This window comes from Silene latifolia, chromosome X, assembly GCF_048544455.1.
Source record: "Silene latifolia isolate original U9 population chromosome X, ASM4854445v1, whole genome shotgun sequence".
Classification (NCBI taxonomy): Eukaryota; Viridiplantae; Streptophyta; class Magnoliopsida; order Caryophyllales; family Caryophyllaceae; genus Silene; species Silene latifolia.
The window spans coordinates 14,149,797-14,165,127 of NC_133537.1; the positions used below are offsets into that span (position 1 = coordinate 14,149,797).

Below are 15,331 nucleotides of genomic sequence, written 5' to 3' on the forward strand. Positions count from 1 at the left end.
CAACGAGTTAAGAAGGAAAAATAGGCAAAATGTGTGGCTGCTGGGATTCGAGCCCAGGTCTCCACGGCCACAACGTGGAATTCTAACCACTAAACTACAGCCACTTTGTTGATGATTGTGACAAACGTTATGTATATGACCCATATACTACTGAATAAATTTTAGAAATTTAAAATAAACCGAAAGGGCCATTAACAATCCATTTGTACATCTTATCTTGTCACATTATATTTGTCAAACTTATGTAATTTTTGACGTAATTTTATAATATATTTATTAACCATTGTATTTTAATTCAAAACATGATCAACGTTATACTTGATACTCTGTATATATATTCAATGTTATTAGTTCCATGTTGAATATGCAAAGTATTATACGACAGATTTATACGAAGTAATCATTTATCTTTTTAGATTATAGAAATTACGAGAATAAATTTAATATTGATGGAAATCAAACTCAAATAATAAATAACATGTCCCGTTACTTTATCGACTAATCGAGTCTCTACGTAAAGGAGTATGTCAAATGAAATAATCCGCATTACCTCGACTTTAGGATACGGTGTCGTGTCTGAAGGTCGCTATCTCGTATTCAGAGAAATAATAATGGTACAATAATACGTAAAAAATAGCGATTGATAAGAAATATATATACACAAAACTGATGAACCATTGCATTGTTAATAAGAAAATAGGTAGCTTAAGAGGACGATCATTAGCAAACCTTGTATGTCTCTGGTCACATTGCATAGTCCGATCAAAGTTAGCATTGTTACCCATAAAATTATCTTTCATGTACATCTTGTGAAACCAGTTGTGCCCACAATTTTAATTTTTATTAATAAAAATAAAATAAAATAATTACAATCTAAATCAACCAAAAAAATTTACAAAGCAAAAAATAAACAATTGGTCTCCCTTGTGACGGGTTACCATTTGTGACGGATATTTTGTGAGATAAAATGGTTACAAAATGGGTTAGTAGAGAAAGGGGACCACATGAATAGTGTTGCAGAGAGAGAAAAAGTGGGTACATTGTGAGGTAAAATGGTATCCGTCTTCACTGGGGCGAAGGTAGGATTTAATTTCTGGGGTAGCAAAAAAAAAATTAAAAAGAAAAATTAAAAAGGAATATGTAGGTAGTGGGATTCGAACCCGAGGCGCTAGGTTGGCAATGAAAGCCTTTACCATTGAACCACAATATCTATTATACAATTAATGAGATAACATTTATTTATTACTGATTCAGCAATATTTGGGGTAGCAAAAATCCGTCTTCAAAACCAATTTTTTAAAGTTTGGGGTAGCGACCGCCACCCCTTGCTACTAGGTGACTTCGCCCCTGCGTCTTCAGCTTGTGACGGATATGTCATGTCTTCAATGAGAATTTGTGAAAAATAAAATAAAAAATTGTTACCTTATAGACTCATCCTTGACCTTTTCGTCAATATATAGCTCTACGTCAGGTCGATGAAACATGATACAGAGTAATCTATTAGCACTCAAATCTAAAGTTGATAATAATGCAATCACATAATAGGTATTAATGATGAAACCAATGTCATGCAGGAACAAAACAAAAGAACAGACACTATTGAACTTGAAAATCAATAATCAAACAATAATTATCAATAACTATTTATACATGAGATTTTTTGATGAGAAATTAAGGTGCATGCATGTAATTCTTATACGAAGTATGAAACAAATTATTACTTGTATTAGTTATTAATATATGTATAGGGTCTTTTGTTATAAGGTATCTAACATTTAGGTCACTTTACGCGCAGTTACCTAACATTTTTTTTTTTTTTTGACCTATAGTACCTAAAGTTTATGTTTGTTTGTTAACATTACCAACTGACTTCTTTCGTCAAAAAAGTCTAGATTTTGTCTTGACTTAACCATAAAACATGATTTTTTAAAAATCTATAATTACAATTAACAAGCACTTAACATTTATCATTCACCACCAAATGTATTTGGTGTGGTGGTTGGTCACATCATCCCTTAACCATGAGGTCAGGGGTTCAATCCCTACTCTTTGACCAGCCGTTTACCTTCTGACAAAAAAACCCATATATATCAATTCGTTCGTTCATTTATTACACAGATCTAAACTAGTTACTTCACTAATTAACATCAACAAACATTTGTGCTAGAGTAAAGGGTAAGATTGGGACTCAACTTTGGATTTTTTTTCCAATAAGGACCCCAACGTTTATATTTTACAGTTTAGGGACTTCTTTCACCCCGTCAAGCAATTTAGTATTTGCGGTTAACAAAATGCGTGCTAGCTTGTCAAAAGATGACACAAGCAGCCAATTCCCTAAATTCATCATGTCACATTGCCGGTTTGTCACCTCATGAATTAACAAACATAAAATGAGAATAATATCAGTGATCACAAATATTGAAAGCCACTACTAACGGTACAACCGACAAGTCTGACCTGACCCGAACCCAAACCCAAGCAAACACGACCTGATAGAACCCGAAAAGTTTTCACCCAAAATCGACCCGACCCAATAATCAGCGACCCAAACCCGAACCAGGCCCACCCGATGATGACTCGACCCGCGTCTGATCCGATTAAATTGATGACCCGACAATTATTAAGCTTAATGTTGATCAAAATGAAAGCGAGAAGTAGTGCGATAATGTAACCGTACCCGATAATGACCCGACCCAACCCGATACATCATTTGATCCGAAATGACCCGGACCAAAACCGATTCGACCCGAAAGGGTATGCTGACCCGACCTGGCCGAACCCGATATGACCCGACCCAACTTAACCCAACCTAAACCTGATCCAACTGAAATCGGTTTGGGTCGGTCTTTACCGGGTCTGGACGTCTGGTTAATTCTTCTCATTTTATATTCACAAATTCTCATTATAGACAGACACTATCCGTCTATAGTTATAGACGGATAATGTCTCTCTTACAAATTAAAGTGGGTAGTGCAAGTTGGTGGGAAATGGATACCCCCACTTGCACTACCTACTTTAATTTGTGAGAGAGACACTATCCGTCTATAGCTATAGACGGATAGTGTCCGTCAATGAGACGGACTGTTTTATATTAGTGATATTCTTCTCATTTTATGTTTGTTAATTCATGAGGTGACAATGTCTCAGTGATGAATTTAAGGAATTGGCTGCTTGTGTCATCTTTTGACAAGCTAGCACGCATTTTGTTAACCGCAAATACTAAATTTCTTGACGGGGTGAAAGGAGTCCCTAAACTGTAAAATATAAATGTTGGGGTCCTTGTTGGAAAAAAAATCCAAAGTTGAGTCCCCAATCTTACCCTTTACTCATTTGTGCTATCATCGCCACCGACACAATTAATTAATCAATAACTAAACTTTGGTAAGATAATCATATCATAAATCCTTAAAACTTTAATCACACTTATTCTCAATAACTTCAGTTGTACATGGGTTTGTTGTGATGTCAATATTATCTAGCTTGAATTTAAAGCTAACCAAAAATTTCTCAAAATCCTTAATTTTTGCCCCTTTTTTGTTGATTTAAACATTAATTTCTTGACAAATAATTAACCTAAATTACAGTATATATATACCCCAACCTTTGTTGATCTCAAAATCCCAGTTTTAGTCTCTCAATTCATATCAAAGTATGTTTCAATTTTCCCTCTTTTTTATTTGATTTTGATCTATTAAAAAATCCCATTTACCTCCATTCGATGGGGCTGTTTATGTGGGACCGCATTAAAAGCTGAAAATTTAATTTGATGTTTTTTGTTTTTTTGTTGAAAGGTGTGATTTTTATTGAAAAGAGGATCTGAAAACAATGGCAGCTGATGGAGAGAAGCAATCACCAAGCAAGCCACCTCCACCTCCATCTCCTTTGAGAAATTCCAAATTTTTCCAGGTAGAATTTTGCTAAATGTCATACATTTTTGTAAGACTGTTTGTTCGCAAATTCTCATTTGTGACGGTCTTAAGTTAACACGGGGTCACTTTTGTTAGGACTGTTTATGTCATGGTACATTATGTTTGAGATTAGTATTATCTCCGTTCCCGTCATTTGTTTATTTTTTATATGTTTTGTGCGGTGGCGTATTTGTAGTATAGTAACGTGGGAAAGACACGCCACCCCACTTTCAAAAAAAAAAAAAAAAAAAAAAAAAAAGAGAATATTTTTTGTATGCTACCCCTTTTAAATAAAATATAACACAAATAAGGCAACTAGGCAAGCCAACTGACCTTCAATCTTCCTTTATTCTCTCAAATATTTTATCTTTCCTAATATTATACTAATTTATAAAAAAAAAAGCATTGCTTTTTACGCACAACTGCACAAGCAGACAAGCAGTCAAGCACAAGTGCACAACCCCCAAATTATGCTTGTACGCCCCAAGACCCCAATTCATCCATCTATCTTAATTCTTACCCTTGTAGGCCCCAATTCTGCAATTCATCCATCTATCTTTCTTTTCTTTCATTTGAGGTATGTATAAATCTTCTTTTTTTATTTAGTTTTGTGGGTTTTGATTGTTGGGTTATTGTCAAATTCTCAGTTTTTCGTTTAAGTTTGAATCTTTGTATGAAATGTGCTAAAATGATCTGGGTTTTGTATAATTGTATGGTTTTTGAATTTTTTTTTTTGGGGTTTTGATTTGCAGATTTCGTGTGAAGTTTTTATCTTTGTATGAATTTTGATGATTTTAACTTGGTTATTTAGAATTACAGGATTATATGTGCTGTTTTAATACTTGTTTTTTGTTGAGCATTCTGTATTTTGTTGAGCATTCTGTATTTTGTTGAGCATTCTGTATTGAGCATCAAGTTCTTAGCTTTTCATGAATTTCGGTTCAACCTTCCATGATTTTATGATTTGGGTATGTTTGTTGGGGACTTATCGAATTTCGCAGGTTTTGTAGATATCTTTAATGGAAATTTGTTGCATTTTAATTAACTAGAGCGTTTTCGTGTCTTTATGAGATGAATTTGCTTGTTTTGGTATTTGATGATCTGGGTTGTCTTCAGTTTCTGTTACTCTGTAACTCTGTTAGGGAAGAGCTTTTTCGGCGATGACATACATAAAGAATAAACTTCGCAATAGTATGGGAGATGAATTGTTGAATGATTATTTAGTTACTTTTATAGAAAAGGATATATTTTGTAATCTTACCGACGATGAAATTATAAATCATTATCAAAATATGAGAACTCGTCGGCTAAGATTAGAGTAGCTTTTTCGCATCAAATTTGTATTTTGTAATCTTATGGCTAAAATTATTGTCGGATGAAATATATTTTTTGTCATATATTTGCAATGCATATTTTTCGCTACCCCATATTTGAAATTCTGGCTCCGCCCCTGTTTGTGAGAGGTATTTTGATTAAAAGTAAGCAAATGATTGAGACGGAGTGAGTATAAGTTAAAATGGTGTGAAGTAGTTTTCATTCGAGTGAAATGTGTTGATCTATTAGTGGGCATTTTCCATTTTACGCCGTATTTGGCGTATTTGATGAGGGTAGTATGCAGCAATGTAGACCATTTGAGTGATGATTTGAGTTCTGCTATGTTGAATTGTTGATTACGTGTTCGTTTTGAGTATTGAATGTTTATGTGAGCTTATGTGGATTTTGTCAGTAAAATCGGGTTGTGAGAATTAGGTTTAGTGAGAACATTGCGATTAATAACCATTTTGAGTGAGAACGTCGAGATTAGTGAAGTTGCCGGATTTCATGTTCACATTGATGATAGGGTTTATGTTGGAGCTAGAGAAGGTTGGATGTATATAGCGTTTTGACAAAATCATTGACTCAGTTTATTTGTGACAGTCAAACATGAGAATTTTGATTTCCGGGGGAGCAGGGTTCATCGGCTCCCACCTGGTGGATAGGTTGATGGAAAACGAGAAGAATGAGGTAATTATATTTCCAGGGACTTGATTCTACCCTATAAAGTAATGATCGATAAAGAAACCTTAGGAAATGGATGTTGGTGTTGGTCATGGTAAAATGATTCTCCCTGTACTTTTTTTTTTATCAGGTTATCGTTGCTGATAACTACTTCACCGGTTCGAAGGACAACCTTAGGAAATGGATTGGCCATCCAAGATTTGAGCTTATCCGTCATGGTACTTATCTCGTGATGATCTCTTGTTATTGTTATGTTGTGTTGAATTGCGACAACTTTTTCATGGTACTTTTTCTTTCAATTATACTGACAGAATGGCAGACCAAACACTTGAACTCCGATTTTCAAGAAGTAAATTTTGGTTCTTCGAGTTGGAACTATTGAAAATGTTGAGGTCAAGCAAGTAGAGCATTTACTTTTACTATACGGAACACGTTTTTTTCAAAATGTTTATATACAAGATAGCATATATAGTCTATCACTGATGTTGACTTGTTGAGGGTCTCTCTCATCTAAAGCTTAACTGCCATGTGCCATCCTGTGTTTTATAAGTACGTAATTGTCATTACAGTAATAACAGTGTACATAGTGCATCGGCAGAGCGCTTTATGCTAGTTGTCACTTGTGACTAGTTATCATGGTATAGTAGTTTTATGTGACCTTTATTGTTCGCAGATGTCACGGAGCCATTGTTGATTGAAGTTGATCAAATATACCACCTTGCTTGTCCTGCATCTCCTATTTTCTACAAGCACAACCCTGTTAAAGTGAGTACAAGTCTGATGTTATTTAATCACAGCACTAACTTTGTTCACATTTCTTCCTCGAAACATGTCATTTGATTTGATTTCTTCTTGCTCCCTGTGCCATCTAGTTATAGGAAGATTAGATTTTACACACATTATTTATGGGTACATAAGCACTATGTGAATATAACCTACGAATTCGAATCTCAACCAACCCCCCCGCTGCTGCTGTCATTGGAATCTAAATTTTTATTTAAGCTGCGTACTTTTTAAGAAGGATGAATGGCGTTCAGTTTTGATTCGAAAGGCAAGAAGCTTGTGGTTATACGAGACTGCCTAAAAACGGAGCTTTGAGGATTGGGTTATATGGGAATGCAGCATGTTGTTTTTCTTCCAAAATTTTCCTATGATAGAAGGATTTGATTGCCTTGTGTTCTTTCCTTACCCTACAAAAAACCTGCATCCATACAAGGTGTTAAGATGTTGCATCTATTATTCATACAATGGACTCTTTACTAAGTTCGATTGCTTTCTGCCTCCGATGCCTAGACATTGGTAACTCAATCCCACTGATATGTCCCCGTGTCGCTGGTATGGCACACTGATCTGAGAGTTACTATTCGTGCTTGTAGTCTCTATGTTTATTCATATGACCTTAGATGTAAATCTACACTTGTAACTTTTAAGATAAATAATTTTCTTTGCGAAATGGACTCCCCCAATTATCCTCTCCCCAATGGTTATATGATAGGTGGCAAATCCATGTTAATGCCTTAAAAGGTTGAGTCTATGTTGTCAGTTTTGTTCAAAACTTTCAGAGTTCATTTGTCAGTAATCATAAATAACAGTATGAAATTATAGGGTTATTTCAAAGTATAAATGCCTTGACACGATGAAAATATACTTATCTGAGTTAAGAATTGAATACTTTGCAGACAATCAAGACAAATGTGATGGGTACTCTTAACATGCTTGGACTTGCTAAGCGTGTCGGAGCTAGGTAATGTTCATATCTGTCTTTTCCAATTAATAGATGTAGACAATCAAGACAAACTATCTTGTCATGTGAGTTTCGCCAACATAGTTTTGCGTTCTTACAGGATTTTGCTTACGTCTACCTCTGAGGTTTATGGTGATCCACTTGTGCATCCTCAACCAGAAACTTACTGGGGTAATGTTAACCCAATCGGTAAGTGCTTCTATCTAATGATTTTATAACCGTCTGACCATATTTCTTCTCTCGGGAATTGACTCTTAAAAATACACATCTCGATATCTCCTTCATGGTTCTTTGATATACTCTTGGTATCTACAGCATATTACAATAACAAAAAAACGATATTAAATACTACAGATAAGAGCTTAAAAGTTCGCAGAACCAAATCATGCGATTCAAGCACAAAATGAGGGATATTAGCCTATTAGGTCATTAAAGGGGAGCATTAGACAAATAAAATGATAGTTGTATTTACATAATTACATTCTCTAAATCAATAGAGGCATCGTGTCAGCGTAGTCTTCCAAATGTCGATTGTTGTGTACTAATGTTGCTAATTCTTTGTCAGGTGTTCGAAGTTGCTATGATGAAGGCAAGCGTGTTGCGGAAACTTTGATGTTTGATTATCACCGACAGCATGGCATTGGTATGTAGACAATTTCTCTCTTGAGTCATCCTTCTCCAAAAGACCTCTATTTTGATAATGCCTTCCCTTCTGCTCTTGGGACAGAAATCCGTGTGGCGCGGATATTCAATACTTATGGACCTCGTATGAATATCGATGATGGCCGCGTTGTCAGCAACTTCATTGCTCAAGCACTTAGGTGATCAAACTTCTTTTTAGCTCTGTCGTGTTACCAATTTTTCACTGTTCTCGTTATGGCATCTGAGATCCAAGCTTCACATAAAATGAGTGTATCAACTGCTGAATAAATGAAACCTTGATCTGCATGGTCCACTTTTCGTCAAAAAATAGCAAAATCACCACGAAATGTTGGGAACTATAACTGTTGCTGAGAGTCTAAGGCTACTGTTCACTTTTTGTCAAAAATATACTCCCTTCATTTGTTTACCTTTGGTTTTGGCACAAAGACCAAAGAAAGAAGAGATGACCAATTTTATTAGATGACAAGTGGACCAACTTGAGTGGGGATGTTCAAATTGTTCATTAAAAACATTCCCAAAATAGAAAGGCAAACATTTTACATTTGACTAAGACACCCAAAAATGGAAATGGAAAACAAATGACCGGGACGGAGTGAGTAGCTCACAAGTTGCAAGTTACAACCTCGCCATAATAAAAATTTTAATCCTGAAGTTTAGATGGTGTTAACATGTAATACATCTTTTATTTCACGAGTTCCTGCCTTGTATTTGAATTATTTAAGAAGGATTAAACTGATAAATGACTCAATCTTGTAATCTCTGTAGGGATGAGCCATTGACAGTTCAGTCTCCTGGGACTCAGACTCGTAGCTTTTGTTACGTCTCTGACATGGTACGATAACTTCTTTTCCTTGTAGTCTCATTGCCCTGTGCTGTGTCGTCAGTTAACAAATAACTCACATGGATTTTGTGAATTTCTACTTTTCTAGGTTGATGGTCTCATTAGACTTATGGAAGGAGAACATACCGGCCCAATCAACATTGGAAACCCTGGTTAGTATCAATGTGTACAGAAATATTTTAATATAGAGCACACACTATTCTAGAAAATTAACCATTATTTCCAAACTGTTGTGGCCAATTTAGGTGAATTTACGATGCTTGAACTCGCAGAGACTGTTAAAGAGGCAAGCTCTTATCTTTTTAGTTTAAGAAAATAGCTACTGCACTCATGTCATGCGCTCCGTATTATAAAGCATCTTGGTTGGAATTGACTCGCAAAATTTTCATGATTTTGACCGAGAATAAAATGCATGAACTTTTGAAAGCTCTAGTCTTGGACATTATAATAGGCAACATAATTTTTAACACGAAAGTTGGACACATGAGATTGCAGTTGATCAACCCGGATGTGAAGATAATCTCAGTGGAGAATACCCCGGATGATCCAAGACAAAGGAAACCAGACATCTCCAAGGCTACGGAGTTGCTGGGATGGGAGCCGAAGGTAAAGTTGCGTGAAGGACTTCCTCTCATGGAAGAGGACTTCCGTCTTAGGCTTGGGGTTCCCAAGAAGATCTAAGGATCTATATTAAGTGAGCTGTGGAGATAGAAGAAAGTCACCAACAAAGGACATCTTTTTGGCTTTGTTTTTCAAATGTAGGTCATTGTTTGATGTCAAGTGTTAAAAACATTTTTTGGTCGATTCTTTAAGAATAATTTGCGTTCTTCTTAATTCACTCCCAGGAACTCAAATCCTATTGCTAATCTGTTTTCATTCCCCTGTTACTCAACCCTTGATTAATACAGAGTACAACAATACTGGTCTAGCGCAATGATATTCCGATAACATTTCCATCATAAGTTAATATCCTCCTGTAATCCTGTTACTGAACATATCTTCAATGCAGCTCAATTGGAAGATACAGATTATTAAAGTAACATGTAAAACGAAAATTAATGCTCGACAGTTTATGCAAATTAAAGCGGAAGAAAATTAAACTTGCAATGGCAGTTCAATAAATGTAGGCAAATCTTTCTGAGTTCTGCTATTCACCTCGTTGTGAGACGAGAAGGTAGATAGCATTGCTCATATCCAAATTTTGACGATAAACAAAATACATGAAGCTGAAACAAATTGAAGTAGCAATTCTGCAGAAATATGAACACGGAAGATCATAAGAACATTGATTACTAAGATTAAACATAACCACAACTAATCCTATTGCTAATCTGCATTGGTATTGTGCTGGTTTAGCGCAACTATATTTTCCGTCGTAATTTCACATCCTCCTGCAATCCTGTTGCTGAAAATATTTTGTGGAACATGTATAACGAAACTTAAATGTCCTAAATCACTCGACAGTTTGTGCAAATTGAAGCAGTAGAAAATGGAACTCGCAATTTTAAGAAAATTAACACATAAAACCAAACCAGAAGAAATAAAATTAAGAGCTGAAACTCAAGATTAGCCGCAAGAACAAGATGTTCATTTCCATTACTTAATAATTGACTTCTAAATTCACGATTTCATCAATTACAATACCACAGCAATAAAATCCAAAACCTAAAACCAAAACGAAATCAACTACATTTCATTAACCATAACTAGATTAAAACCCTAATTACCAGCTAACAATCAACCAGATAAGATGATTCACCCATTCATCAACCACCGAAACCGTAAAGAGTTCTTCCTTGTCTCTTCAAAGCATAAACAACATCCATAGCAGTAACAGTCTTCCTCCTGGCATGCTCAGTGTAGGTAACAGCATCACGGATGACATTCTCTAGAAAGATCTTAAGAACGCCACGCGTCTCCTCATAGATCAACCCGCTGATACGCTTGACACCACCACGGCGAGCTAGACGACGGATGGCTGGCTTTGTGATACCCTGGATGTTATCGCGGAGCACCTTACGATGTCGTTTCGCGCCTCCCTTTCCTAGACCTTTGCCTCCCTTACCACGTCCTGACATTTTTGTTGAGTTTTTTGTGAAATTTGGGAATTCTTTAGAGAGATAATATGAGGAGAGAGAGTGGGAAATGTTTGTTGTGGTAAGAGGTGAGGGAGTTGAGGTGTATTTATAGTGGAGGGGTGATCCGTGTGAGGGGGTGAGGAGGAATGTGAGACGTTGATTAGGTGAAGATCTACGGTTGTGGATTGATGAGATGGTATTGTGCGGATCGTGGATTTGGGTGAAGAGTGAAATGTGTGTTTCTTTATTCAATTGTATTTTGGGTGTGGCGGGTTTTGTGGGGAAACGAAACACACAAGCGCCAAAAGGGAATTATTTGCGAGGGTGAGGTTTTGGTTTCGGAGCATTTCAAATTTGGTGCGACTCATAGTAGCGCCCACATCTTAATCCTGGCACTGTAGCACATTATTGTATGAGCCATATGGCCTTGAGTAGGTCTCCTAAGAGACGGTATCTCAATAAGTTTTATTAAGAAATCATTGTACAATTTTTAAAAAACGTGGTATTAAAGGTAATAAAATAGGTACAAATCATGATTAAAGATAAAATAGGTATATTTATTACGTATTTATTACGTAAATAGATACGTAATTATTATGTCACGATCAACAACAAAAGAGTTGCAAAATACAAATAAAAGGGTACGGAAGACTGGTTTCTCAATAACTTATTGAAATACCGTCTCTCCCAAATTTTAGTGCAAACATAATTACCAACTCAATGTCACAAAGACATATTTTCGATAACATTAATAAATCACGAACAATCTTTTTGCCATAGGAAGAGCATCCTAAAATTTTCATAGTCCACAAAGTTATAAATTAGTGATAATTTACATTAGTCATCATTCACATTTTCACACATCATCTCGACAATACAAAGAACCCAAGACATGCTCGCGAGTTATGGCTACCAAAAGAAATATTGTAGTTCAATCAGGATTGGCGGATATTATGTGCCCTCGATGCCATGGTTGTTGAATACCTCCACGCAGTTCTGTGGGTAGGTATTTGGAATGCTTTAGAATTGGAGGCGCATTCGGAGATGTGCATTAAACAGGTAAGCGAGTGGGTAGAGAAAGTGATAAAGGAAATGGGAGTGAGTGAGCATGTGTAGTTATAGGAGGTGGTGGGCAATTTGGGAATGGATAAATAAAGTGATTTTTGAGGACGGGTTATAGAGGTCGGATTGGGTGGTTAAAAGAATCCAAGACATGCTCGCGGAAATAAGAGGAAGTGGCAAAGTGTCACGTTAAGGGGTAATGGCATGGCTGAAGTTGTGAAATACATAGTAGGAAAAAGTACGTGTAAAGTATGGGGTGAAGGAGCACAAATGGGGACACCAATTTAAGAGACGAATAAGGTAGAAGTGGGTGCGGGTCTAATTGGTGGTTTATGTATAGGGTGGGGGGTATGGTGTGCATGAATAGTTGCAGCAAGTGGTGGTGAAGCTGATGGAACCATCGTTTGCCAAAGGTGTGCCGGGTCATCATGGTGTTCAAGAGGCAAGACGATCGAGCGGGAAAAAAAAAAGTTATTACTGGAAAGGTTATCGTTGAAAGTGATTACTTGTCGGTGGTGGATGGATTGAAGTAGCACAAGGAAGCCCCTGGTAACTTTATACAGTGTAACTATCTTGTCTTTATATAATTGGGTTGAGTATTTTTTTGTCTTTTATACGTTGTAACACTAATAGTGTAGCTCATTTTTACACATTTTTAATATTGGGGTATAAGTTAAAGAGCGTGGATGAAGGAGATTTCTCAAAGTATTATGAACCTTGTTATACCGGACGTTGAGGTAATGCATTAAGATCCTAATGAGTTTTGTTAAAAAAAAATGACTTCCTCCCGTATCAGATTTTAGAGAATACTCTAGATTTATCTATGAACTCCATACATCATATAGTATTATTAGGACAAAACTAGGTTTGTGACCCGTGAAATTCACGGGTTTATCTGTTTTAGTTTTGATATTTTTATTGTATTGTTAATATTTGTTCGAGCAATTAGTTGTTGATCCATTTAAAAATATATAGTCTTGAAATACATAGAAATTAGTTAATTAATACCTTATTTTTTTGACAACTTTGGTTTATTTTTTTAAATCGAGTCCTGCAAGTGACAATGTGGTAGCTACTAATTTTAAGAAACTTGACAACAGAGCAATGACAAAGAAGACTCATTATATATATGTGTGTTTTACTCCGTAATATAATAAAGTGAGTTTTTTAAATATTAAAGTTGAAACCATCCGTATATAATAAATTTTGTATGGAAAAATCTTCAATGACACCTTATAAGGTTGTAAACTCAATACCTCAGTATAGTCATCTCCAAATTATTTCAAGACCTCTCCATCAACCCTCCATAGAAATATCTTTGAAGTCTTATCACCACGTGCATGCTTCAAATATTATTTACATTTGAAAACCATTTATTATATCGATAGAAAAATATTAGATACGATTCACCGGTATGATCGGTATCTACTCCATATATGTATTACGAATTAAATTTTCATTTCAATTGCTCAATAATCTAAAAAACTATATTCCCTAAATCCGAATTCCAAAAGGTTCATAAAATTTTTTAAGTTCCTTATTACTATTTCAAGAATTTGATCCATCTCTTGTTATACTTATGTCCACGATCCTATATAAAAATAAAAATAGTATTAAAGATTATAAAATAATCTATTCCGGTTTTGAAAAAAAAAAAGCACATAAACTTAAAAATATACGGATTAGAATTTAGAAACCATACTATTTAATATTTATCTGAAGGTTCACTTTCGTTTCTTTTTAGTACGCTTCCGTTTAGTACATGCCTTGATAATAGTTCATATGAAATGAGAAAGAAAAATATATGTTAGAGATGATTATACTCATGAATACAAATTCAAATAGGTTGATCGGAAAAGCATAATAGTAAAATTACACAACAATATACGCTTAATAACAAACTTAAAGAAATATTATAAGATCTCCATTTTGAGATCAACGATCATCTTATAATGGTTAAAAAAGTATAAATCACTTAAAAAAGTAAAGTAAATTTTATAGAAAAACAATCAAAATGTGGGAGTTGGAGAAAACTTAAATTGGAAGAGGAAATGACATAACTAAAATGATTAATTATTGTCATGATGGTTCAAAAAGTAAATTGTGAAATTTTAAAGATTTTTCATTCAATTATTTGTACTTATTTATTTATCATTAATTATGAGAGTAGTTTTTTTTTTTTAGGAAATTATGAGAGTAAGTTTTATGTATTACTCCTGTTTTGACAAAAAAAACACATAAACTTAAAAACATACGAAGTAGAATTTAGAAATCATACTATTTAATATTTATCCGAAGGTCCATTTTGCTTCCTTTTATAACATGCCTTGATAATAGTTCATATAAAATGAAAAAGAAATATTTATGTTATAGATGATTATACTCGTGAATACAAAAATACAAATTCAAATAGGTTGATCGGGAAAGTATAATAGTAAAATTACACCACAATATACGTTTAATAACAAATTAAAAGAAATATTATAAGACTTCTATTTTGAGATCAACAATCATCCATTACTTATCAGTTTCTACCTTCTAATTTTTTACCTTTAATTTTACCTCAATTTCGTGCCTTTTGTATTTCTTCCCTCTTCAGATTACCATATGATGGTTTGCCTTATCTGCATTCACATACGTTTCATGGTGCTTTAAAGTTATATAAAAAATACATTTTGACCAAAAGATAAAACATCAACCTGGTAAAAACTTGACAAACGAATCAAAACATTGTCAATGTAAGTCACTTAAATTAAACCAACTGAAAAACATGAATTCAAATATAAAGCAAATGATTCATAAAACCAACAACATAACAAATTAAAATATACTTTATTGGACACAGCAACAACAACAACAACAACACTCAACAATAATACTCGACAATAATACTCAATATACTCAATATAATCAAAAAAATAAATTAAACCATAAAATACAATCCACAACTTAGAAACTCATGACAAATGGGCATATTTTAAATAAATAAAGTGAATAGAAACTATTATAGGTATTATAGGTTTTATAGTCATTACAC

At 34.6% G+C, this 15,331-nt stretch overlaps 2 protein-coding genes and 1 non-coding gene across 5 annotated transcripts; 1 reads left to right on the forward strand and 2 right to left on the reverse strand.

Annotated features, from left to right (window-relative positions):
• Nucleotides 1-32: 32 nt before the first annotated feature.
• On the reverse strand, nt 33-104 carry TRNAH-GUG (transfer RNA histidin (anticodon GUG)). Its single transcript has one exon. It is a non-coding gene; the product is annotated as a tRNA-His (tRNA).
• Nucleotides 105-3,307: 3,203 nt separating this feature from the next.
• LOC141622963 (UDP-glucuronic acid decarboxylase 5) lies at nt 3,308-10,020 on the forward strand. 3 transcript variants are annotated; one of them, XM_074439000.1, is made up of 13 exons: nt 3,308-3,381; nt 3,792-3,906; nt 5,826-5,912; nt 6,037-6,124; nt 6,580-6,671; nt 7,586-7,650; nt 7,751-7,839; nt 8,216-8,293; nt 8,378-8,471; nt 9,079-9,145; nt 9,243-9,306; nt 9,400-9,440; nt 9,650-10,020. In XM_074439000.1, exons 2-13 carry the CDS (start codon nt 3,826-3,828, stop codon nt 9,833-9,835), a joined length of 1,032 nt encoding a protein of 343 aa, XP_074295101.1. In that variant the 5' UTR covers nt 3,308-3,381; nt 3,792-3,825; the 3' UTR covers nt 9,836-10,020. The 3 variants fall into 3 exon arrangements, with proteins under 3 accessions (XP_074295101.1, XP_074295100.1, XP_074295102.1); XM_074438999.1 differs by having other exon boundaries at nt 3,374-3,649; XM_074439001.1 differs by lacking the exons at nt 3,308-3,381; nt 3,792-3,906 and adding an exon at nt 4,233-4,485.
• A 700-nt stretch (nt 10,021-10,720) lies between these two features.
• LOC141622964 (histone H4) lies at nt 10,721-11,328 on the reverse strand. Its single transcript, XM_074439002.1, has one exon. The coding sequence runs from the start codon at nt 11,230-11,232 to the stop codon at nt 10,921-10,923; it is 312 nt and encodes a 103-aa protein (XP_074295103.1). The 5' UTR covers nt 11,233-11,328; the 3' UTR covers nt 10,721-10,920.
• Between the last annotated feature and the right edge of the window lie 4,003 nt (nt 11,329-15,331).

Coding starts and splice junctions, on each gene's coding strand:
- LOC141622963 (XM_074439000.1), top strand. CDS start 3,826: ATGGCAGCTGATGGAGAGAAGCAATCACCAAGCAAGCCACCTCCACCT. Junction 6,125..6,579: donor ATTTGAGCTTATCCGTCATG/GTACTTATCTCG, acceptor TATTGTTCGCAG/ATGTCACGGAGCCATTGTTG. Junction 7,840..8,215: donor GGGTAATGTTAACCCAATCG/GTAAGTGCTTCT, acceptor ATTCTTTGTCAG/GTGTTCGAAGTTGCTATGAT.
- LOC141622964 (XM_074439002.1), bottom strand. CDS start 11,232: ATGTCAGGACGTGGTAAGGGAGGCAAAGGTCTAGGAAAGGGAGGCGCG.